At 44.0% G+C, this 23,598-nt stretch overlaps 1 protein-coding gene across 1 annotated transcript in view; it reads left to right on the top strand.

Moving 5' to 3' along the window:
* The window catches only part of MTHFD1L (methylenetetrahydrofolate dehydrogenase (NADP+ dependent) 1 like), a 154,167-nt gene that overhangs the window by 102,915 nt on the left and 27,654 nt on the right, over positions 1-23,598 (top strand). The window contains exons 24-25 of the mRNA XM_015592388.2: positions 10,651-10,758; positions 12,720-12,872. Of these exons, the coding sequence (XP_015447874.1) occupies positions 10,651-10,758; positions 12,720-12,872 (261 nt within the window). The remainder of the gene's footprint in view (positions 1-10,650; positions 10,759-12,719; positions 12,873-23,598) is intronic.

The following is a 23,598-nucleotide window of genomic DNA, read 5'->3' as shown; positions in this document are numbered from 1 at the left end:
CAGGAGTAGCTTCTAATTCAAGAATAGGCAACTTTTGATTAGGGTACTGGAGGCAGCTGTTGATTAACTTAGAATGATAATTCAGAAAAAATATGGAATAAGATGCAGTGGCCTAATTGTTCATAGGAAGTTTATCATGTGCGAATTAATATATTTAAATCTGAAATACAATGCATCATTTTAAGATGATCACAGTCCCCTTTTCAGCATTTTAAGATGATCACAGTCCCCTTTAAGAAGCTGCTTATAGTCCCCCAATAAATCATCTTCTCTTGGACTTTTCCTTTTCTATTATTTTAACAATTATATCTTTATGATTGACTAATATAACATCACCATATCTGCAAGCACATGGGAAAATAGTTTTTGAAGAAAGAAAAACTAATCTGTATTTACACTTTATTAGCTAAAATCCCTTTTCCATACATTATTTCAAGCATATCTCACCCATTCACATGGGGTATGCATTATAGAGCAGAAACGAATTCAGAGACAGTGAGGGACTTACCCCATAGCAAATGGGCACCTGAGGGAAGAAGTAACATTTTGTAATTAAAAGGATAAAGCTTTCTTTATATTATCCAATGTCACTTCAATTAATTTTTAAGAAAAAAAAAAAAGCCTTGGGATCATGCAGAATTGAATTAAAATCTTGACGAGGCCTCCTGCTACAGATAAAAATTTGGGCAAGTTAACTCATGTCTGAGCCTTATCTATAAAATAGTGTCTTCACCTGGTTGCCATGAGAACCAAATGAAAAGTCTCAAGAGTCAAATGCAGGGACGCAGGAAGCTGGCAGTCAATGAGAGGGCTTCCTGAACTGACTTGCAAAAATTACCTTGTAACTCAGGTAACTTTGCCAGACTCTAGAGCTGGTTTCCTGTCCAAGTGGGTTAAAACCAGGCATTAGAAGCCAAGGCTTCTCGTGCACCAAGAAAGAAGGGTACCAACCAAATTAAAGCAAGACATTTAGCGTTCTTTCTACATTAGAATTTAGAACCACTAGCGATATAATAAAAAAACTCAGTCGCTTTCGCAAAGGTTGTGTGGCACTGAAAGTCAGCTTGCAACTCAGTCTGAATATTGTTTGTTAAATCAGGAGTTGAGATTAAAAATCATCTCGATATCCTTCCTCTAGCCTTGCAAACATTTTGAGGTGTAACCTTGACAGCAAGAGAGGATAGTGTTTGTTTTTATTAAAAGGTCTTTCCTGTTCTTTATGTGAAGGCTTTCTCTTGATCACAGCGGGGCTGGATGGAAGGAGATCAAAACAGACCTGGAGGCCTCAGCCAAGGGCCACAGCCAGCACCCGGATTTCTGAGCTATTGTACTTTCACTGCCTGAAAGTTTAAGAGCCTTTTCTCCCCTGCTGGTCTTTTTAAGGCAGGAGTTTGGGGGTTAGTTGTTTTTTTGTCATAGTTGTTGCTGTTGATTATTGAGGAATTATTTTATATTTCTTAACAATTCAAGCTTCAACATGTGCCAGTTGGTGGGGTTTCAAGAGTTATCCTTTAATTTGTAGCCAGCGCCTCATATTTAAAATAAATAGATAAGTATGCATTCATATAAATACTTGTAAAGTATATATATTGTATGTGTGTGTGTGTGTGTGTGTGTGTGTGTATATATATAGTGTTTTTGATTATGATGAATATATACCTAATCTGAAAATGCCCACTTTAATCATTTTTAAATGCACAGTTCTATCGTATTAAGTCTATTCACACCGTATATATAGTTATAATCAATAAAATGTTAAAACTTCAAATGATGTTTATGCATATTTCTGTATGTCTTTTATATTCACAATAGTTGCAAAGACATACTCCGAGGAATGCTCCACATTCCCACCTCAGCCCAACAGCACCCTTCCGCAGACACACCTCAGGTCTCTGTCAAAGGTAGATTCTTGGCTTCCGGGTCCTCCCAAGGCTCCTTGGGCCTGCCATGAATCACTCACCTCCTTGGCCTGCCATCTGCCCCACTCACCTGTTTTTGACAGGCTTCGTGCGCTCGCACCCTACTGCTAGAACCCGCCCAGCGTCCTCAGCCCGGTGTGAGTCAGGCACAGCGTGCCCCAGCTAGAAATAGCACCCGATGAGAAAGAAACAGCGGCCTATATCTGTTTCACTGTGCGTGTCACAAGGATTCCTGTGATTTCATTTAAGTGCTTTCTTCTAACATGAAAAATGAGATGTCCCTGTGATGGAAGTTGTTAGAAATGGGTTATTTCATCTAAAATTATAGACCAGTCCAGAAAGACCGAGGGATATAAAATGAGCCGTCAGTGTCCCACCATGCTAGCCGTGTACCCTCCCCCAGCACTCCGTCCACCCCCCGGCCTTTCGGACTTCATTTCAGACTTAAGTTCCATCAGGGGCCCATCTGCTGTGGGCTAAGTCCCTCACTGTCTCTGAATTTGTTTCTGCTCTATATATACTGCATACCGCATGCGACCGGGTGAGATGTGCCGGAACCTAAGTTCCATCAGACCGTTCTGTGGGAACCTTATCCCACTCCTCCAATGAGAGACGAGCACTGAGGGGCATCATCGAACTGCCGTCGCAGACATTCTCGTTAAAGGCACCACACGTAACAGACCACTTCAGGAGAGGACACTACCGCCACAGGATTAGGGGGAAAACACTCGAAACAGCGCAGGCTTCTAATTGCCCCAGTATCTGAAAGGTTGGGTATTTGTCTTAGTAAGATCTTTTTTTTTTTTTTTTAAATCAGGAAACGCTATCTTTTTCCTTTCGTGAAAGTAGTTTACTCGGTTCTTGAGTGAGACTTCTAGACCAAAAGTGTTTTTTTCCTTCGGGAGAGCATCTCCAGTAGGTCAGTGAGGGGAAGATGCTGCTGTACAATCAAGAAAAAGAGCCACATGTAAAACACAAGGGCTCCTGACACGTGAAAATAAAACCCAGGTGGTACCTTGTGGCGTTCACATGGCCTGTATAACACATTGGAGTTTACTAAGTAAGGTTTGTGGGGATGGTAAGCAGCAGATAAGTTATAAAAATACATGCATGTTAGTGGGCCAGGCGGAGTGCTCGGCCCTCGAGCAGCCCTGCCCCCTCATTTGGGAGAGAAGAGACCGTTAACATCACCTATTCCTGTCCCTTTTTTCCTTTGACGTCGCGGTGACGTTCCGTTTGAGAGCATGAGAGATCACCCTCGTGAATTCCTCACGGTCACCGTTTCGCATGCACAAATGCAGACTTTCTGGCAATGAGCCTTTTCTCCTTTCTCAGACCTCGGCTGTCTCCACCTCACATCCTGGCGGCCCCGGGGGGAATGACGTCCCTCTGGGCATCTCCTGGGTGAACCTGCTGCCTGGGGCCAGCGAGCCCGCAGAGATGGCCGCCTGGCGGCCAGCTCGTGGAAGTCGGCACGTACACCTTCGGTAGCTCAGATGTACTGGTTTCCAGCCAAGGACATGCTTTGTGTCGAAGATACTGGGTCTGTTGTTCTCAGCAGCAACATAGAGCTGCTCCTGTGACACGAGGGACATGTCATAATGAACCCTTTGCACCTTGTCCATGCTCGGTATAAATGAACAGCGATGGTTTCACGTTATACCTTTTTCATTTAAAGGACAGGAAAGGCTATTGACCACGCTACACTCGTAGATCATTTAAAATTTATGCTTCATTTAAAATACAAAATACAAATTGAAATAATTACTGTGTCAGATGTCTGTACAACTTACAAGTTTATTAATTGATCCTTCTCTTTAAATAAATTATGGGCATCGGAATACATTTCGCCAATATCACAGCATAAGGACATTTAACGTCTATGAATTCTGTGGCCTTGTGAAACAAAAGAACAATGTAGCTTTAGTTCAGTTTTGCCGCTAAAGAAACAGCAGCGTGTTCCAACACTTCAGCGGTTGTGGACTTATTGAAAGAAAGTGAAGTGTGGACAGTATTGTGCAGTGTTTTCATGGGTCTTCTAGGACACTTTCAGAGCTGCTGACTATACAGGCTGACCTGCAAGTAGAATGAGATGCCAAAGTATTATAAAATCTTCATACTTCCTTATTTTCTTCGATTCTAGCAGCTTTGGCTTTAACTTCTGTTCTATTTCACTTCATGTTTGATTTCCCTTTATTTCTGTCCATTTTCAAGATAATTTAAAATTTAAGTAGCTCCTTTTCCAGAATTTGTAGATCGATTTATTTGACTTAAAAAGCAGGTCTTTAATTTAATCATTTCATTTCATTTCGTAATGATTCCAGCAGACTTTCCCAGACATTTTCAAGAAGGATACACTATCTGACTTGGAGTAGCTTGGCTTCTATGAGCCTGGATTGCCACATCTACAAAATGACTGTGATGAAGCATGAAGGCCACCATATCCTTCAACTTACCTTTAAGGTGTCACTCCGCTGGCGTTTATGGTGTACCTACTTATGCCAGAGACTGTACGACAGTATGACAATTGGTCATAGTTATTTTCTGTGCTGTGCCACTGGTCACAGGTGGCTATATAAATTAACTAAAATTTAAGAATTTATTTCCTCAGTTGCCCTAGTCACATTTCAACTGCTTAATACCCACATGAGGCTAGTGGAATCCACAAAGTTTCTACTGGACATACGTTTAAGAGGTTTGAGAGGGAATTAATGTAGAATATATTCACAGTTATAGTCTCGGTGAAGATGAAGACTTAACATGTTAGTTCAAAAATGATCAAAGACACTGGTATAGATGCTTCATGGAGTAGCTTATACATATGTTAAGCGATTGTGGATAATACAAATGGAATAGTCACTATTTCCAGAATAAGCCTTGTTTGCCGCCATTCACACCTTCACTTATGCTTTTCCCCTTGTGTGGAATAATCTTTTCTTTCATTCTTATTAAAATCATGTCCTTCAAGCACTATTCAAGGCCCTTTTTTCATGGCTTGCCAGCTTTTGCTGATTTCCATGCCTTCCCCAGCAATCTGTGTTCTCCCTCCTTTAATGGAACGTTCACTCAGAACCTTATCACACACTCTGTCCTGTCATACGTGTTCACTGTACCGTCGTCCCCTCTCCATCACAGGGTCTTTGCACGCTGCGACATCTTGCAAATACTTGCCATAGATGGTTATTTTAGTCATTCAGCAGTCATGAAATACCTGCTATGTACAAGCCGCTCTCCTGGACACTAGGGGTGTGAGGATGGAAGGTTGTGGTAAATAAATAAATGAGTAAACATTTACGGAGTCAGGGGAAAGCCAGGGATGATCAATGCATAAACTCATAATTTATTTTATCATTTTATTTGTTTTATAAAATCTACCATTTACCAAAGAGAACTAATATCAAGTTCAGATCAAGATCATTGGACTGAGCTTGGCTTTTTTTTTTTCCTTCAACGATTACACTTCTCCCCAAAAATCAAGCAGAGAGACAGCAGGAAGTTCCTTGCCTGCAGACAAAATATAAATAGATCGTTTGCAATAGGAGCCACCTTATCTGGGCAGTTTTTAGTTTTTATATCAAACCCAAAAAATATGTTAACTGAGATGTTCTTTTTATTTATTTTCTTGTACACATGAGCAAAAAAGAAAAATTATAGTAGGACTCCCAAGAGAACTTTGGCCTTGGGATTTCTAGTTACATTATTTATTCAGCACATTATTTATTCAGCATGGGGCTGCAGGATACATGCCCAGGGTGCTGATGGTGCATTCCCCTATGCTGGCATTGAAAGGCAATCGGAGAACATTCTCATCTCCAGGGTTGGTGAGGCTGCGGTCAGGGCATCAGAAGTGCAGAATGCCAGGGGGTCAGGTCAGCAGTGGTGCCTGTCAGGAAGCACATGGCTCGGGCGCTGAGGGTGAACAGAAACAGGCTCTCGGACTGGGATTCATGCCACTGACCCCTTCCTGCTTTCCTGCACTGCCTTCTGTTTGGGTCATCTGTCGTGTGTGGGAGGTTGCAGTTTTCCTACAGGAAATAAAACCACAACTACACAGTTCACAAAGTCAGCCTGGCACCTGCTAGAAATTCCCAAAACACTTTCAAATAAACATTAGCAAGGAAGACAGTTTGGTTGTTGACAAGAAATTTATATTTCCTTATGCCCGAAAAAATTCAGAGTCAGATTCTCCAAAAGATATTTGTCCAGCCATGTTACAGCAGCCAAAGGGTGGAAATAATCAAAGTGTCCATTAATGGATGGATGAATGGACTTTAAAAAGACGATGAAAAATTCAGCCTTAAAAAGGAAAGAAATTCAGGTACATGCTACAACATAGATGAATCTTAAGGACATTATGCTAAATGAAATAAGCCAGAAGCAAAGAGACAAATATTATATGATTCCATTTATATAGGGTACCCGGAGTAGACAGATTGATAGAGATAGAAAGTAGAATGGTGCTTGCCAGGGCTGAGGGGTGAGGATTTGGAGTTTAATGTGGACAGAGTTTCAGTTTTCCAAGATGGAAAGACTTCTGAAGATTGGATTTACAACAGCATGAATGTATTTAAAAATATGGAGCTGTACATTCAAAAATGAGTAAGACGGTAAATTTTACGTTATGTATATTTACCACAATTAAAATTAAATACATATTTCTTGAAACAAAGTATTTTCATGTTTAAAACCTAATACTAAATCAATTAAGTACACTAATTTCTTCACATTTTTTATTCACTATTACTTTGTTCCCATGTGAATTCTTCTTTATCATCTTAATAGAAAAGGTCACACACACTGACTTCATTTTCAAATCATAGAGTTCAATAATAGGCATTCCATTCATTAAATAAGTTACAAGTAATAATATCTATTTTGTTGTCGTTTTGTTTTACTTCCAGAGAAAACATAATTCTTTTAATCAACCCTTTCGCCCTCACTCCATAATAATATTACTCAGGGTTTGTATAGTGTGACATATCCAACACATTTTCTCTACTTTGCTTCCATGCTTGCAGTAAAACAATGTAGAATATTCACAACCCCATCTCAGGAGCAAGGAAACAGATTTAGAAAGGGTGCATGATTTAACCAGATAACATGAAGAGGCAGTGTTCTTTCTTAGCCTTCCTGCCCCGTAATAGCCACCCAGCTGTGCTGCTGTACCCGTGGAGGTTGGGATGGCCAAGGGGGTGAGTGAGGCACAGATGGAGACTAGGTTCAGTGGGGACACTGCCTGTTTCCCAGGACCCGTTTTCACACTGTCCGGGGAACACAGTATCCTGAGAACTGATTTGCCTGACAAAGCCTGGTCACTGTACTTGCTGTGTGGGTGCTAGAAATATCTTCCAGCTTCCTAGTAACTTACTTCATAAAAGGGGCTGCTCCTTGCAAGCCATTTATTGGCCAGCAGAAAAGATCATGTTAGCTTAAGTGCAGCATCCATAGCAAGCCCTTCGGTGCCCGTCTACTGAAGATGCTGATGAGTGAGATCGAAGGTTCATGTAAAAAGTCCTCTCAGTGACATCTTCAGCACATCGCTACCCGAACTTTCTTATTGCCTTCTGTAACTATTGCACCACATGGGATTCATGTTTGGTCGATAAATTTAGAAATAGTCATTCATTTGTTCAGCTGTATATTGAGGGTGTGCTACATACTCCAGGCGCCGTGTTACATCTCACCTCTGAGCGAGCAAAAAGTGGTCCTTGACCTCCAACAGTTTATAGGCCGGTCTTAATTCTTCAGCTAGTGAGAGCATCGCATCATTTACATGAGACGTTACCCTCCAAGTTATCCCTCTAGTTCAGCCTCAACTTTATACTCATACAGTAATTTTTTCTACAGTATTCATGGCACCATGCCCAGCTGATACTGAATGCTCCCAGAGAGTGAACACGTCACTGCTAAGTGAGGCAGCTCTGGTTATTAGAGCTTTTCCTTAAACATTAAGCTACAAATTACTTCTAGTTTCTGTCCTCATTTCACATTCTACCTTTCTGGAAGACAGAGGTCATTTCTTTCTAGAGTTGTCTCTCCAAGAGGTGGAGATTCTTCTCCAATTTCTCCTATGGCATGGTTTACAAAAGGCCCCTTGCCATCTGGTAGATTTCCGTGTCGGGCTTTGATCCCAGGACTATTACCACGTGAGGTCCATCAGGGCGCCCTAAGATAGCATGAGCTTTGCCTACAGCCGCTTATTACCAAGCCCCGTTGAACCTCTGGTCCTGTGTAACAACACTCAGGTAAAGGCATATCACAGGCATCTTGACATCCGGGATAGGTAAAGACTTCCCGGAGAAGCTGGCCTTTAAGAGAGAGCTCAGAGAGCTCAGGGAGTTTTAGCAGAGACTGATCTTTGAAGATTACAAGGGTAGAGGCAATATGCTCAGAGCCTGGAAGCAAGAAGGTGGGGGAAATTTAAAGATCTGAGAACTTATCTAGTGATGCTTCAGAGCAGCCCAGATTATACAGATGCTTCAGTGTCATAACCAGATTTTGTTCTTTGGTAGGCTATGGGAAGCTGAAGATTTTTGAGTTTTTCTTAGGTACATTTTAGGAAGGTTAGATTTGTGATAGAGTGAAGGGAGTATTAGAAGTGAAGAGGCCACTTAGGAAGATTTCATGGTGGGTTAAACCATGAGCATCTCAACCAAAAGCACTTAGAAGGATAATTTTCCCCACATCCTCACCTATACCTAGTATTCTCATACTTCTCAGTGTTGCTAATCTAATGGGTATGCATTGGTTTTTCATTATTTTAATTTACATTTCTTGATTACTAATGAGATTGGGCATTTTTCCATATTGGTTATTAGTCACTCCTCTTGCCCAGCATTAAATATTTGTTTGTCTTTCTCTTGATTTGTGGGAGGTTTTTAATCCATGATAGTGACTAATCTTTTGACTTCTAAGTATTTGCATCTGTCTTCTCCTAGACTCTTCTCGGTCCATTAACCTTATTTACAGTGTCTTTTTTTATGCAAGAACTTGTAAGTTTTCATGCTGTCAAATCTATAAGTCATTTCCTTTAGGGTATATGTTGTTACTTTAAGAAATCGTTTTCCTTCCTTAAGATCATAGAGTTCTCCGTGTTTTCTTCCAATATTTACAGTTTTAATTTTGAAGTTTATGCCTTTGTTACATACTGGATTTATTTGGGGGCCCGGCATGTGGTAAGAATCTAATTTTATTTCTCTCCAGCCGGAAGTCAGTTGGGTAGTCAGCCATTGGCCTGTTTTGTGCCATTGCTAGCTCTATACTGTCCCACACCTGCTGAGATGTCTTTCTTGGTTCCTTCTCATCTTCCGTTGATTGATTCATCTACTCCTGTGCCAGTACCACCTGGAATTACTTAGCGTAGTCTTGCACTATGATTGATACCCGGTAAGGCAAGTCCTCTTATCTTCGTTCTTTTGGTTTTATTTATTTTTGAAGTCATCTTACCTATTTACGCCATTACTCTTCATGAGGAATTTTAGAATTTGTTGGCCAGGTAACCAAAAGTGCTCTTGGGATTTTCACTGGAACTGTACTGAACTAATATAATAGATTGTTTGTGAGAACTGACATCTGAACATCTGTACAGCCTCGTCCATGAACAAAGTATTTCTCTCCAATGATTCAGAGCCTCTTTTATGTCCTTCATTGAAAGACTACGACTTGCACCTTCATTTCTTTTTTATTTGTCGAAACATCCAATATTTAAGTTCCAGACCACAGAACAACTCCACAGTAATAAAACCTACAGTAATGAAAAACACATTTTAAAGCAGTTTGGGGTTCTATCAGCTTGGGAGGGTGGATTCGCATTTATTTTCTTCTGTCGAATAATTGTCCTTCCTATGTGTATCATCAAGTAATTCATACAAACGTACCATTTGCCATTGCCAAGCAAAGTCCTTGAGGCTTCCGGTCCTTGGGCGATGTCCATTTATTCCATCAGCACGTGGCCCAGCACCTCCCCACCCGAGTAAATTCACTTACGGCGTTATGCCTATGTATTTTCTACCCTCCGCAAAATTGTGAACGATTTTGCCAAATGCTTTGCTTACATCAAAAATCACTTTATCGGTGACATATTCCTTTCCTAATGAACCGTTCTTGTTTCTTAAGATTGCTTTTAGTATTTCACCAACAATCTGCATCCACGTTTTCCATTTAGCATTACGAAAGATTTTTCATCTCCTCCCCACACACTTATTTGTCCAGATCGAGTGAGTCTTCTCCAATTTTTCTCATTCTCCATGATTTCTCATAATTTTCTAAAGTGACACTAGGTTCAACCTCTGATTTTCCAATAGAATGTTTGATCACATCAGCATTTATATTAAAATCTCAACCCATTCCCACTCACAAAAAAAAAATGCTCGTCCTTTAGTGTTGCTACGTTCTCTCATCTAACTAGAGTTGGGTCCCAGTTAAAAGTCAGCACTAAGTGTTTAGGTAGGAGACTTATGACACCATTAAAAAGCATTTAGTATAAACTACATCTTTAAAACTGCTGCAATGGATATAAATGATTAACTTAGATGAGTAGCCTCTAAATTGGCTGAAAATTTTAGAACTTTAAAGGTGACTAAAGGAGAAAAGAGTGTTTGTTTCAAATGTCGCAGTTGCTGAAGAGGGAATCTAGTGGAGAATTTTTTAAATTTACAGAAAAATCTCACTGAGCTTTGAGTTCTTTGACCAGATTGAAGTTAATGACTTTGTTGTCATTGTGTTTCTTCAGCTTCCAATTGTGGAAAAGATAAGAACCATCGCCCAGGCTGTCTATGGAGCCAGAGATATCGAACTCTCTCCTGAGGCACAATCCAAAATTGATCGTTACACGCAACAGGTAAGTTATCCTTTTAGGGGAAAAATCCACCTTAGGCTCTTGAAATAGTCACCTTGACTTGAGGACTCATATATGTCTCACCAGCTGAACTTGTCTTACTTAATCTACTTTGTGGTCTACAAAGAATGAAGTTAATATCTTTGGGTGTAGAGTGTTGACTATAATTAGAACATTATGGTGAGGGTATATACCCTCTAATCTATACATCATTGACTTTTAAAGGTGGAGATGCGCCGTGTTCTTTTCATACACGTGATTCATTGGCTTGGTGCCGAGATTGTCCACCGAGGTTAAAGTCTCCATCCTCTTCCACCTCTAGAGAGTGACAAAGACAATTCTCCAAGCAGCTGTGAAGGTGGCTGGGATTCAGCAGCACGAGTCACTCTCTGGTCCTATAATGGTCGTGGTTAATGGACTCCAGGGCTACGCATTCAGCCCTGACCGAAAGGACCATGTGCCTCGAGTGCCCACTTCACTGGGTAGAAGTCAAAGCACTTCAAAAGCTCGATGGCTAAAGAGCTTCGTCTCGAGTGTCATCTCTTTTTTTTTTTTTAATTCCCCAACTCCTACATCCTATTGTAAATCATATTTGACATTTTGTTAAATACTGCCAGTGCCGAGCAGAGTATTCTCCCAGGTTTGGTAAGATGATCCGCAACTCATTTTTAATTAGAATTTTCCATGGATGCTCTTGGCTGGTGCTTTAGAAAAGAAATGCTTCCCAAACATTGTTGTATATTCAGGTGCTGTTCTGTCATAAGATTTTCATTCACATGCAATGAAATATGTAAAATAAGGTCCTTGTCATGATTTTTTATGAGTTTTTAATAATATTTAAGGACTGTCATTTATTCTAAATTAGGTCCTTTGTTTCAGTCTTAAAAAGTGCTTTTATTAAGTAATCTGATGATGGTATATGGCATATTGGGATTTGTTTGTTTCTTTCTTTCTTTCTTTTAATATCCCCACTGGCAGATTTTTAAATTGGGAGACCTACATCAGTTCATAAAAATTATTTCAGTTTTTGAGTAATCTCTAAAACCCATTCTGGGCACCATTTCTGCAGAGCAATTGTGCTTGTGCCCCAACAGAATTCTGATCAGTATATGAGTATTGCAGCATCTCAAAGAGAGGAGCCCTCTACCCCCCAACAGATAACTCTCAAAAATCTTTCAAATAGTTTTAAGTTGAATCATAAGAAATTCAGCATGGGTCACCTCTGAAGACTGCATTCCTTTTATCTGTCTACCGAGGGAGTGTTCCTTAAGAGTTATGTGTCAAGTATGTGGTTGCCCTTAATTAGCAAAATCTCTAAAAGGGCACTATGTACCCTTTAATCGGAACCAGGCTGCAAGGACACTGTCCTTTTTGTGAGACACCACATGCGACTTCCTGCTCTTTCACCTTTGGAGCTCTGGGTCAGGCGAAGCCTTTGGTCCTTAAAAATAAGAGGCTTAAGTAGTGACCTCATCCTAGTTCCTATAATGTAATCGCAGATCAAATAGCCATGATTCATAAACCAACACAAAGGGCTTCTTTGCTTCCTGACAGCCTCCAAGACCGAGTGAACAACGTGACTGAAAGTCTCATTACGAAGCCTTTCACCAGATTACCTTTCTGAGTCCCGGATATTAATGTGTTTGCAAAGTGATTTCTACAGCTGCTGCTGGTGCTGCTGCTACTTTGTCTGAAAATAGCCACACTTTCTCCCCAACACATACATAATACTGCCTTCCCGTAAAGAGAATTCTCCAAAATAAATAATAGACATCCGTAACCGGCCAGAAGATGATCACGTGGAGATGAGTTTCTGTCCCATCTTCTTGCTTAGCGAACAGATAGTGTCAAGCACCTACTACGTGCCTGAATCTGAGCTGTGGGGGTTATATGGAGTCAAGTTAAACAAGGACAGGAGACTAACATTTATGCTCAATGAACACATTCCCTTTCCCTTCTTACAGGGTTTTGGAAATCTGCCCATCTGCATGGCAAAGACCCACCTTTCTCTGTCTCACCAACCTGACAAGAAAGGTGTACCCAGGGATTTCATTTTACCCATTAGTGATGTCCGGGCCAGCATAGGCGCTGGGTTCATATACCCTTTGGTTGGGACGGTGAGTAACATTCTCCAGAAACGTTTCTCAGTCTGTGTTGTCACGCGACCTAAAATCCTTCTGCTCTGCCAGCGCTTTGCGAATCAGGTGTTGGGAAATAATTAACGGTATTTGCTATTTTTTGTAAACACTCTCTTCCATCGTACGAAACACCTCTGCCATTGTGGTGTGGAGTTTCTTTTCTTTTTTTCTTTCTTTTTTTTTTAAGATCATGTGTTCAAGAGCCCTCGAGTCATAAAACTGATTTTACTTATAGAACATAGAAAAGAAAGACTCGGGAGAATTCAGTCTGCTGTTTAAGTGGCAGATGGCTTAGTATAGTGCTTCTCGGCCTTTGTCACATCGTTGCACTCAAAATGATAAGATTTCACTGAAGTGTGGGACAGACGGAGGCGACGGCCGTGCCAGACAGGACCAGCTTAGCCCCCAGCAAGGGCTGGGGAAATCCATGTGTCGCTCTCTACCCTCTTTCTCAGCATGTCACATGGGAAGCTCTGCCTTAGAAAAAGAGTGAGTCATATGAGGTCTCGTTTTTGGCATTGTTTAATGCGACTGCGTTTCTATAGGATGATTATTATGTTATTTCAGCTCTCTATGGGCAGAGGGGAGATAGCAAAGAAATGAAAACTTAATCAAAGCACTTAAAATCCGTGATGATGGGCTTCATATAAAATGCTTCATTATAGCCACACGATGATACGATAGCCTGCCCCTGGTAACCATCAGTGGCTGAAATTTGACTTCTCATCATGGGAGTGCTCCTGGATTCGATTTAGAGCAAAAATTCTAAATCTTTATTATTGTCGTTCTTGTTACACACTGATTCAAGCCCAAATAGGAAACATAACCATTTCCTTAATAAACCGTGTGGTCTAATATGCAAACGAGTAATGGGTGGGCCAGGAGCGCATGAAAAGTACAAAATTCTTGCCTCGATATTTACACATGTTTCATTTAGTATTAGACAAAACGTTTTCGATGAGGAGTTTTAAATTCTTACTACACGTGAGGCATCGCGATACTAAAAGGAATAGGTGTGAGGAGCATGCGTTTGAACAGCACCGAGGCACCTAGAACAGGAGCCGTTGGCATCCTGAGTGCCCTCAGAGCACGCGGACAGGTGCGGCTGGTTCTGCCTGCAGGGGGGAGGAGCCGGGGGCGTGCAGGAGAAGAGGAGAATCAAGGATGCTTCGTAAAGGGCTCAACCTCTGGTGGGGGAAACAGTGCGTTTCGACTCAGAGGCATGACGCATCCTTCCCGGGCCGGTCCAGCAGGGCTGGAGTTGGGCAGACGTGGAGAGGTTGAGAAAGGGGACTGGGATGGCAAGACAGGGCCAAGCTGTTAAGCATCTCAGCTGCCATCTGAAGGAACTTGGATTTTATCCCGTGCATACTGAAAAGTCACTATAGGGCGAGTTTTGTGTTTGTTTGGTTGATCGGTTTTCTCTTTATAAGAAGGAGACGAGGAACGTGGTCTGTCTGGGATGTTAGAAAGTATCTCACACAGCCATGTAGAGAGTATTTGGAGGACAGAGACCCAGACCCAGGAGTTAAATCAGCTGTGGCCAGAGCTGGTCAAGGTTGGCACTGTAGCTGCAGGGGTGAATAGGGGGAGAGAGGCAAATTGGAAACATTTTAAAGGGAGCCACGTACATGTGGGGTTCAGGGTCAGGGACATGTCTAGCTTGACTGTGGATGGTGATGCTGTCAGTCATGGAAAAGACACAGGAGCAAGGCAGATCAGCAAGGCCAGAAATGAGTCCAGCTCGGACACAGAGAGCTGGAAGGGTGAACAGGATATATAAAACAGTTCCTGATGTGAATCCATTAGAAACACAGGCACAACACTCAGAAGGAAGGAATGGAAAAGAAGACCCTGAGGGGTTTTAAGAATATAGATGGAGGCAAATGTTGAACAAGCGGAGAAGCAAGGATAAGCACCAGAGAAATGTGAGTAAAGGGTGAGGCCCTGGAAACTTCCGCGGTTACAGAGCGGACTGTGTGTGTGACAGGAGCCCTCCGAGAGGCTAGACGGAGCCGTCATAGGCGTGGGGGAGACCAGGGAACACCACAGGAACTGATGGCGAAGTCGCCAGTTGGGGTTGACTAGCAACAGTGTCGGTATAGGGGGAAGGGTTCAAATAAAATGGGTACCGGATGACGTTTCGCAAAAGGTGCAACTGAAGTTAAAAAAAAAAAAATCAGATCAGTGGTTGTGGGGAGGGGAAGGTGGAAAGGACCATCTGCAAAGAGGCCCGAGGGAACTTTTGGGGGGGATGGAAATACTCTGTATTTTGTTTGCAGTAGTGGTGGTTCCATGACTGTATATATTTGTCAAAACTTATAGACCTACACCCCTGGAAAGGATGAATTTTACTGAGTGTAACTTAATCCTACTCAATTCACAAAAATGAATACTGAGAAGAGCTTGCTTCGGTATTCTTTAGAGTGGCCTCGTGCTGGCAGCCCTTCAGTGCTAAAGATCCCCTGAGCTTTGGTCTTTGCTTAGGAGTAAGAGCTCAGCTGTAGTGCAGGCCCAGAGAGGCTGCCCGCCGAGAGAGACAGGCCATGAGGATGCCAGACAGAGCAGGAAGCGATGGAGATGGAGGAGAAAATTAGCATAGTTCATAACCGGTCCTGTCTTGTCCTATACAGATTCGAAATCTCACAGTAGTTCACCCAACAAATTCATTCATTCATTCCTTCAGCTAATGTGCTTAAGGCACCGTGCTCAGTGCTGCGCAAGCCCCGCAATGAAGATGCTTTCTGCAATTCAGGCAGCTTACAGCTAGTAGAGGTGGGTAGAAGTGAATTAACAAAGGAAACGGTTTGGCATAAAAAATAAGAATCAGTAAACGATAACCTTAGCTAGTTTCTGAGCATGTGATAGTCATTAAACAAAAATCATAATATACTTTAAAGTCTTGGGAATCACTAAACAAATATATGTTATGAATCTTCTCCCACCCCGACTAATAACACATCTTCCACCATGTAAGTCCAGTTCTAGAAAATGGGAATTCTGTGAGCCACAGCTTATGCGTGAGCACCAATTCGTCCCTCTACTGCCCCTGGACGTGTGACCAGTTAGAAACTAACTGTGCGGGGAGCGGAGGCTGCAGGCCTGCGGGTTTCCTGAAGAGAACCCTGCCCTGCTCTCTCCCCAGCACCCCTGTTGGCTGTGTCCCCAGCACCGGGCTGAGCTCCCCGAGTGGCCACAGCAGGACAGGGCGGTGAGTGAGGAAGGAAGCGGTGCCTGACTAAAGACGTTCCTGGAGGTCAGGAAGCTGTCTCAGGGAGGCGGTGGCCTGCGAGGCCTGCTGTCTGTGACAGAGCCGGAAGCCGCGTGTATCTGGGGGCCACCACTGGAGGCCAGGATCACCTAATAAGGGCCGGTATTTACTTTTACTTGACCCCATTCTGGGGCCTGTCACCGTCCGCTAAAATGTTTCTACCATTCATCACCTCGGTGGGTGACATAATGTAGTAAATTCCTGATGAGATGACCGAGGGAAAGGGGCACAGGGACACCGGAGGGACTGGCTCCTGCAGGTGGGAAAATCCCAGCATAATGAATCACTCTTACTCCTTAATCACTCAACACGGGTTTATTTGAGTGCCTTTGAAATGTATATTCCTCAGCCTACTCCAGAAAGAAAGCCCAAACTGAGACCTCAAAATCAGAAAGCTGCTCAATTTTTATGCAGTGTTCATGCATTCATTCACTCACTCATTCATTTGTACCTACAGTACGCTCGCAGTGCTGTAGACCACGTAGAGATAAACAAAATCCAGCACTTCCCTCGGGGGCCTTATGACAGTCCGTAGTAAGTAAAACTGCACAAGCACAGAATGCTGCATGCAGGCTTTATAACGAAGGGAGAAATCCCTTCCTGGTGTGTCCTCAGGGGAGGCACACCCCTCCGGCCTCATAGTAGATGTCAGAGTGGAGAATTGCAACACAAGCAGGTTCCTCCTCAAACAGTAAATGTCTCCGGCCTTGCTGACTTCGGGAGACCACGTGGTGAAATGCTGGAGAGTTCAGGTTTTCCTCCTCCAGATTTAGCTTTCTAAATATTTACTTTTACCCTCCATCTGTACTTATAGGCCAGATTTGTCAACCATTTAATTATTTCATCGTGTTCTATTTAGTGACTGCTTTCATTGTCATCGATCACCACAGTAAAATAATAGTAATAACAATAGTGATGGATGCCATTAACTGGCGTAGACCACTAGTCCCTCTCGCTTCCCCGTGCCGTGTGCATAGACGCACCCCATACATGGATTACTCAACTCGTGGACATCTGAGACCTTGGCTGCCGTTCTTACCTGCACTGACAGTGTTTTCCACCTTGCTGTAGGGAGGTAACTTTTCCTTCTGCAAATAACTATCTTCGTTCCTAGTAAGCTTCATGTGCATTCCCGCCTCCCTTTAGTGACATGGGGATGAAGTCTTTCCAGCACGTTATGGAAAGTCTGACCAAAGATGTTCCTGGAGGTCAGGAAGCTGTCTTGAGAGGGCAGGATTCTTGCCCAGCATCCCTGCACTTCGTACACATCCTTGTGAGAAATAGTCCAGCCAGTACAGATCTGTGTGGGGAGAAAAGAGCGAGTTATTTTTATGATTTTCAAACTCTGTATTCTAGAGATTATTCTGTTATGTTTCCAAAATGCTTTCAAAGCTTATGGCTCATAGTGTTCAATAAACCTAATAGCTGTAAACACTCCAAGACGATCCTGTGCCAAAAAAAAATTCAGTAGGTGGTCTCTGTCTTGTGGTCTCATTGTTTTGATATTGCCTTTAAGTTTCTATAATTTACGAGGGCTGTTTAATCATTTGGCATAAATTTCATGACATAAAAATACTAGTATGTAAGCAAAATATATGAAATGATTTGAGAAGTAAATTACATCCCACGTGGAAAAAGACCAGAAAGACAGACAGCAAAATCTTAACACCAGGCCATGACATTATGAATAGCTTTTTTTTCTTCTCTTTTCTGTTTATTTCAAATCACTACATTGAGCACATGGCACTTTTAGAACAAGAACATACAATAAATAGGGAGATGGTAAACTAAAAGTACCTGGAAAAACTGTTTAACGGGGGCCAGTTGGCGGCACAAGGGTCAGCGTGCGCACAGCAGGTAGAATCACCTTGCTGTTAAAGTCCTGTGGTGCTTTAACACCTGAAAAGTTGGGAAACTAAAGAAAGGACAAAAGAGCTAGAATGTTCTATAAGGAATACGTTCTTAAGTGTGGTCTCGTCTGATGTTTGCTAGCCCCAGATCCCGTGGAGATCATTGTTTTCCACGTTCATTTGTCGCGGGGTCCCTCTCGCGTTCTGTTTTGGGGCGGTGCACTGTCAAGCAGCTGGCACAGAGAGGCGTCCGACCACGTGCGAATTCCTAGCAGACATTGGTTTGGTGTCAGTTCCTGGTGCACTAAGCTGTTCTCCTTTGACATCACCCTGAGGCAGTGAGAGGCTTCTGAAGAACTTAGAAGTCTTACAGACGGGAAGGCTTCGTTAGTGACGAACATAGGACATAAAATCAGGACATGAGGGCTCTTTAAGACAAGAATCTGGGCCAGCATCTTGGAGTTAAGCAGTCTGGCCGGTCACCCAGAAGGGATGATGACATCTTACGGCATTTAGGTGGCGGTCAGTGCCAGTGAGAGCTGTTCTGGGGGCAGGGCAGCTACTTGAAACTGTTGGGAAGTGGACCGTTAGTGCTTTCGTGTCACAGACTGATGAGGAGAGCAAAGCATCTCGGCTGGGGGCAGTGCGAGATGCAGCAGGTCGAGCGCCCCGGCCTGCCCGGGGCCGTGGTCCTCACCGGGCAGTTTCCCTGTCCTTCCCGTCCTACAGCCTGCACTCCGGTCCCTGTGCCCTTCCTGGAGCCGAGGATGTGACCACGGGCACTGCATGTATGTGCGTCCATTTTTTCTCCCGCGCAATTGGTGCGGGCTGGACCCCTGCGGTGTGGATTTCTGTCTAGGGAAAAGGGACTCAACGTTCAGTGGTAAAGTGGGCAGTTTAACGAACGGCCACTGGTGCGGTCTTCCTTTCCATTCGGTGTGACCCGACCCGGCCACGGCTCTACCCAAGTGCACCACTGACGCATGGCTTGGCTGGACTGTGGAAAGCAGGAAACAGTGATGTCACCCTCGGCTAATGCCGGGTGGAGCGGTACCGGCCGGGGTGGGGGGAGGGGAGCCAGTGAGAGAGAGCTGTGCCCCCCCCCCCCCCCCCCCCGCCGGATCATTGCCATTTTGTCCTTTCTCACATTTCAGCTACGCTCACTTCGTTTTCCGTCCTCCCTGCTCTGTACGAGCACGTCCTGAGCGTCGCGTTTCCGCTGGCTGCGGTTCAGGTCGGTGCTGAAGCTGGTCTCAAGGTCCGTGGGGATGTTTTCTCCTCGGGGGACGGGCCCTGCTTAGGGACGCGTGGTTACAGACCCTCTTCGCTCCCTCAGGCACGGAGGCCAATTAATTCAGACCTCGTAGGTTTAACTCAGATGTATGACTCCTCGCAAATTCCAGAGATTTGTGGCCGGTGACACAGTGAAGAAATTAAGCATTTACTCCCCAAGCCGCACTTTAAATGAGATGGACGGAGCCTCTGCTAAGGGCCTTCCTATCTCCCGTGCTCCGTGGCCCTGAGACGAGGCGGGCTGGCCTCGCACCCTGCCCGCGAGCTGCCCGTCCCCACCCGGCCGCCCCTTCTCGGGACCCTGTGTCCTTTCACTCCGTTCCTGGGGATCGTGTCGGTTTCCTCTTCCGCATCCAGCTCAGGTCCCCGTCCCGCTGCTTGTCCTTATCTCTACATCAGAATTTCCTGCTTTCTCCCAAACAGGTCGTTTCCCTGGCCCCGCTGGGCCTCCGCTCGCTTCCTCTCATCCTGCCGTCCCCACAGCAGGTTGCCCGGTCCCCTCGCGTGCAGAGGAAGCACCACGTGCGTGTGTCTGCTCGGTAGGAGAGCGGTCATTCCTGTCTTTTCAGTGTGGCATGTTTAGGGGAAGGCAAGGCAGCCGGCAGCATTCTCGATTCCAGAAACTAGTTATCAGATGGATGACACAGAGGAGGCTTTGTGACTCACGACAGTGATGTTCACCTCTCTGTCACACAAGGTAATCTAGGTCCGGTGCGTTTGTTGAGAGGATCTTTTTTCCTCTAGTTGGATGCTAATTTGTTTTTAGCAGAAAGATAAAATGAAATGAAATCAGCTTCTCAGCCGGGAAATGCGCTGAGTAATAAGGTTACCGGATATTTCTGTTATCGAGTTAAATGTTTAACCCACTGCTATTAATCCCCACGTGTGGGCTCCGTCCGTCTCCCTCTCTACGAACCTGGAAAAGAGGGCTTATAACGCCTAAGTGTCCAGCCCTACGATCAAGATATGTTGACCTTTTGCTTGCTCCAGGGATTGGCGAAATATCGGCCTATTCCTCTTCCACTTTTACCTACAGCCCACTTGTTTTCTCTCTATTTTTAGTTTGGATTCAGAGCATAAAATTGACAATCAAGGTACACCCCAGTTCAGAACTTCTGAAAGACATCCATAAAATTATCTGGTACTCGTGGAGTTTCTCTTCTGTGTATCTTTGTTGCATTTGTTATACTTTGATATCCCAGTTTTTACTAAGAGGCATATAATCAGAATCAGCGAAGCAATTTGTGCAAGGAAAATAAAATTAATACAAACCAAAATACCAGTTTTCCAAATTAAATGGCCCTAGAGTCAGCTTGACAGTGCTAAAAAACTTTGGATGGGAAGAGAAGCTAGACTTAACAGAAAATGTCACACTTTAAAACTGGGATGGTAATTTGTGGGACAAATATAATCGATAACATCTAGAACTCAGCAGTTTACAGGCTTAACTATATACATGTTCATTAAATGATACACCTGTGGGTATCAGATTAAATGTTAAAATAAATAATGCATTACATGTCTCTATAGAATATTTGTGATACTGCTCTTAAGAGAATTGGTTGTCCTTTAGTCTTTCCTGGGTATCACTGAAAATTCAAAATATTTTATACCAGCAAGGATAGCTAGATCAAATTAAATCAGGGGATAAGTGTAAAGTTGTTACAAGTACTATTAGGGATATAATTTCTGTTTAAAAAGTCCCTGGAAGACTCTGTTGAAGTGCCTGCATTAGTGTGTGCCCCAGCCATTTGTAACAAAGGTACCACAGTCTGCTAAGTAGAGAAGCTAGGGCTAGGAACGTAAGTTGCTGCATCTCTCATGGACATCAGTCTCCTGTCTGAGGTTCATTCCCACCCCGAGAATGAGCTCTGGAGAGTGTAGGACCCGTGAAAGTCACCTGTCATGCTTCCTTACACCTTCTAAAATCCATCATCCAATTCCCAGATTTATCTGCATTTCTCCTCTGAATACAGACTTACTCAAGCTCCAGACTTTCCCCCAGGACTGGTGTTGGGGAGATGGTGCCCGAGACCCCTACTCACCTCCAATCACTCCATTTCACTCTCAAGCCCACCTCTGCCTCGTGCTGCCAGCCCCGCCCAGCTAAGACTTATTGCGTTTATTTCCTTTGGGCGTCCTATTCTTTTACCACGAGATCTCTTGTTAATTGAAGCCTCCCCTGGGTAGGGATCATGTTCTCTTCGCCTTTCCACAATTGGAAGTTCAGAATAGAATATACTGTTGGAGCCAACTGTGGGGGTAGCCGGCCAGCTCCATGGGGAGCAAGGGAATCTTGAAGGAGTCCTCCGCCAGGGTGAGCTGGCCAGTCCTGGAATCCCGGGCTTGGGTTCCAGTCCGAGAAAGCACGTCTTCTGAGAAGCGAATAGGAGAGGCTCAAGTTCCTACCGGTCTCATCTGCTCATAACGCCAACCTTTCAAGGTCAGTGCCATAGCCTTTCTTATCAAACCAGTTACTGACCAGCAAGACTTTAGAACCAGGTCCAAATGTATTTTCATTCATGTGCTTAGATGTGGACTTACAGATCAAATGTCCCACCAAATTGTATTACTTGGCAGTACGGCCATCTCTGTGGAAACTGCTTGTCTGCATTCTGCATCGATGTATCTCAATCCTCATTTCAGCCTGCGTCGTCATTGTCGTCATCGTCATCGTCATCATCATCATCATCATCATCATCCTAATGGCTGTTTCAACCACAGGTCAGACAGTCTTCCAAGGGCTTTATGTAGATTACTTCATTACTCTTCATACTAGCCCTGTGAGTGTGGTTGGTGATAAATGGCAAAGGACAGCTCTAGAGTTCTGTGAATATTAAGGTTTCTGCGATCTTTGTCCAAGGATCATTTCGATTTTGAACATCTCGATGTTTTCTTTTCAGTAGGTTGGTAAGTTTGTATTCATGGTGCTATGTATGCTGAGCACTGAGACACTTAAGGAAGCATAAAACACCATGCCACCCTCGGGTGAATAAGGCATCAACACCGGAAAACTTAAAACAAATGGTTTTTGCAGTTTTCTTGCCAAAAGAAAAGTGTAAACGATAAACGCAATAGAACTTCAAAGAAAGCAAAGACCACAGTGGGTCTTTGCGTAGGCTGGAAAGGTCAGTTAGAGTGTGGGCTTCAAATGACATCCTGGGGTATACAAGGGTATTTGAGATTCTGTGGGCAGAGGACCACCCTGACAGCAACCTCCTGAAGGAGGGGGGACTGAGGTCGGGAGACCTCGAGGAGCCTGTGCCGATACCTGAGTGGATGTCATGGGTCCAGGACGGGAGCAGTGACAGAAGGAGAGGGGAAAGCGTGTGTGGCCAGGAGACCAATAGAAGCTACAGGAACTGACAGGACGTGGAATGAGAGGAATGGGATCCAAGGGGACTCCTGAGGGCCTGGAATGATGGCCCTGGAAAGGGCAGACGGTGAGCTGGCGTTGCAGTGGAAGTCCTTGCCCAGCGAGCGACGTGTCATTGGAGATGCCTGGTGGACTTCCTTGTGAAGTGGTCCATCAGACTGTTAGAAATTAGTTTAGGAGAGAGGCCAGGGCTAAACTTGGGGAGTTTTTAGACTGGGGTGTGATACACAATTTCTAAATTTCCTTCCCGTTTAAATTATTTTTGCATGTCTAACATGCACTGCGCACTTACCGAGACAGGAAACGCCCAATCCCTGCCTGGGACTCGTAGTGCTGAGGGAGGCAGCCAGAGTGGTATGTGCAGGCAAGGTGCAGAAGGTGCCAAGATGCACAGGGTCACTAAGGAAGGAGTACTCGAGTCTCCTGTGGAAAAGGCGATGGGCAGAGAACCTCCTGGAAGCGCCCTTGAGGTATCCTCAAAAACAGGTATTTATGGAGGTGGGGGTAGAGCATTCCAGACAGAGCAATGGGCAGGAGCCTGACCCCAGAGGGCCTTAGATTCAGGCTATACTTAGGAGTTGAAGTGAGTCAGACCATTCAGAGGCCTCTGCCTCTCACAGCTCCAGGGCACCATTCCCAAGCAGTCTGTGTGAATGTTGAGTGGTCCCTGAGGTCGTGCAGGGCCACCTCCTGCATCCCTATGATGCAAGGTCCCTGGATCATTTTTTACTTCCTTTAATGCAGAAAAGCAAAACTTCTAGCAGTTTTCCTCCTCACCCAGGCTGTGTGAGCACTGTTACAGGTAGGATCTTGTATTAGGTAACCAGGAAGGCCTGAAGTGTCAAAATGGGCAGCTCCAGGACGAGTTGGGGACAAATGAGTTGTTTTTGCACTGTGTGATTGCCTGTGGGGGGG

The sequence above is a fragment of the Pteropus alecto genome, unplaced genomic scaffold, assembly GCF_000325575.1.
Source record: "Pteropus alecto unplaced genomic scaffold, ASM32557v1 scaffold176, whole genome shotgun sequence".
Lineage (NCBI taxonomy): Eukaryota > Metazoa > Chordata > Mammalia > Chiroptera > Pteropodidae > Pteropus > Pteropus alecto.
The sequence above is the reverse complement of the archived record's forward strand: the minus strand, read 5'-3'. Positions and strand labels throughout refer to the sequence as shown.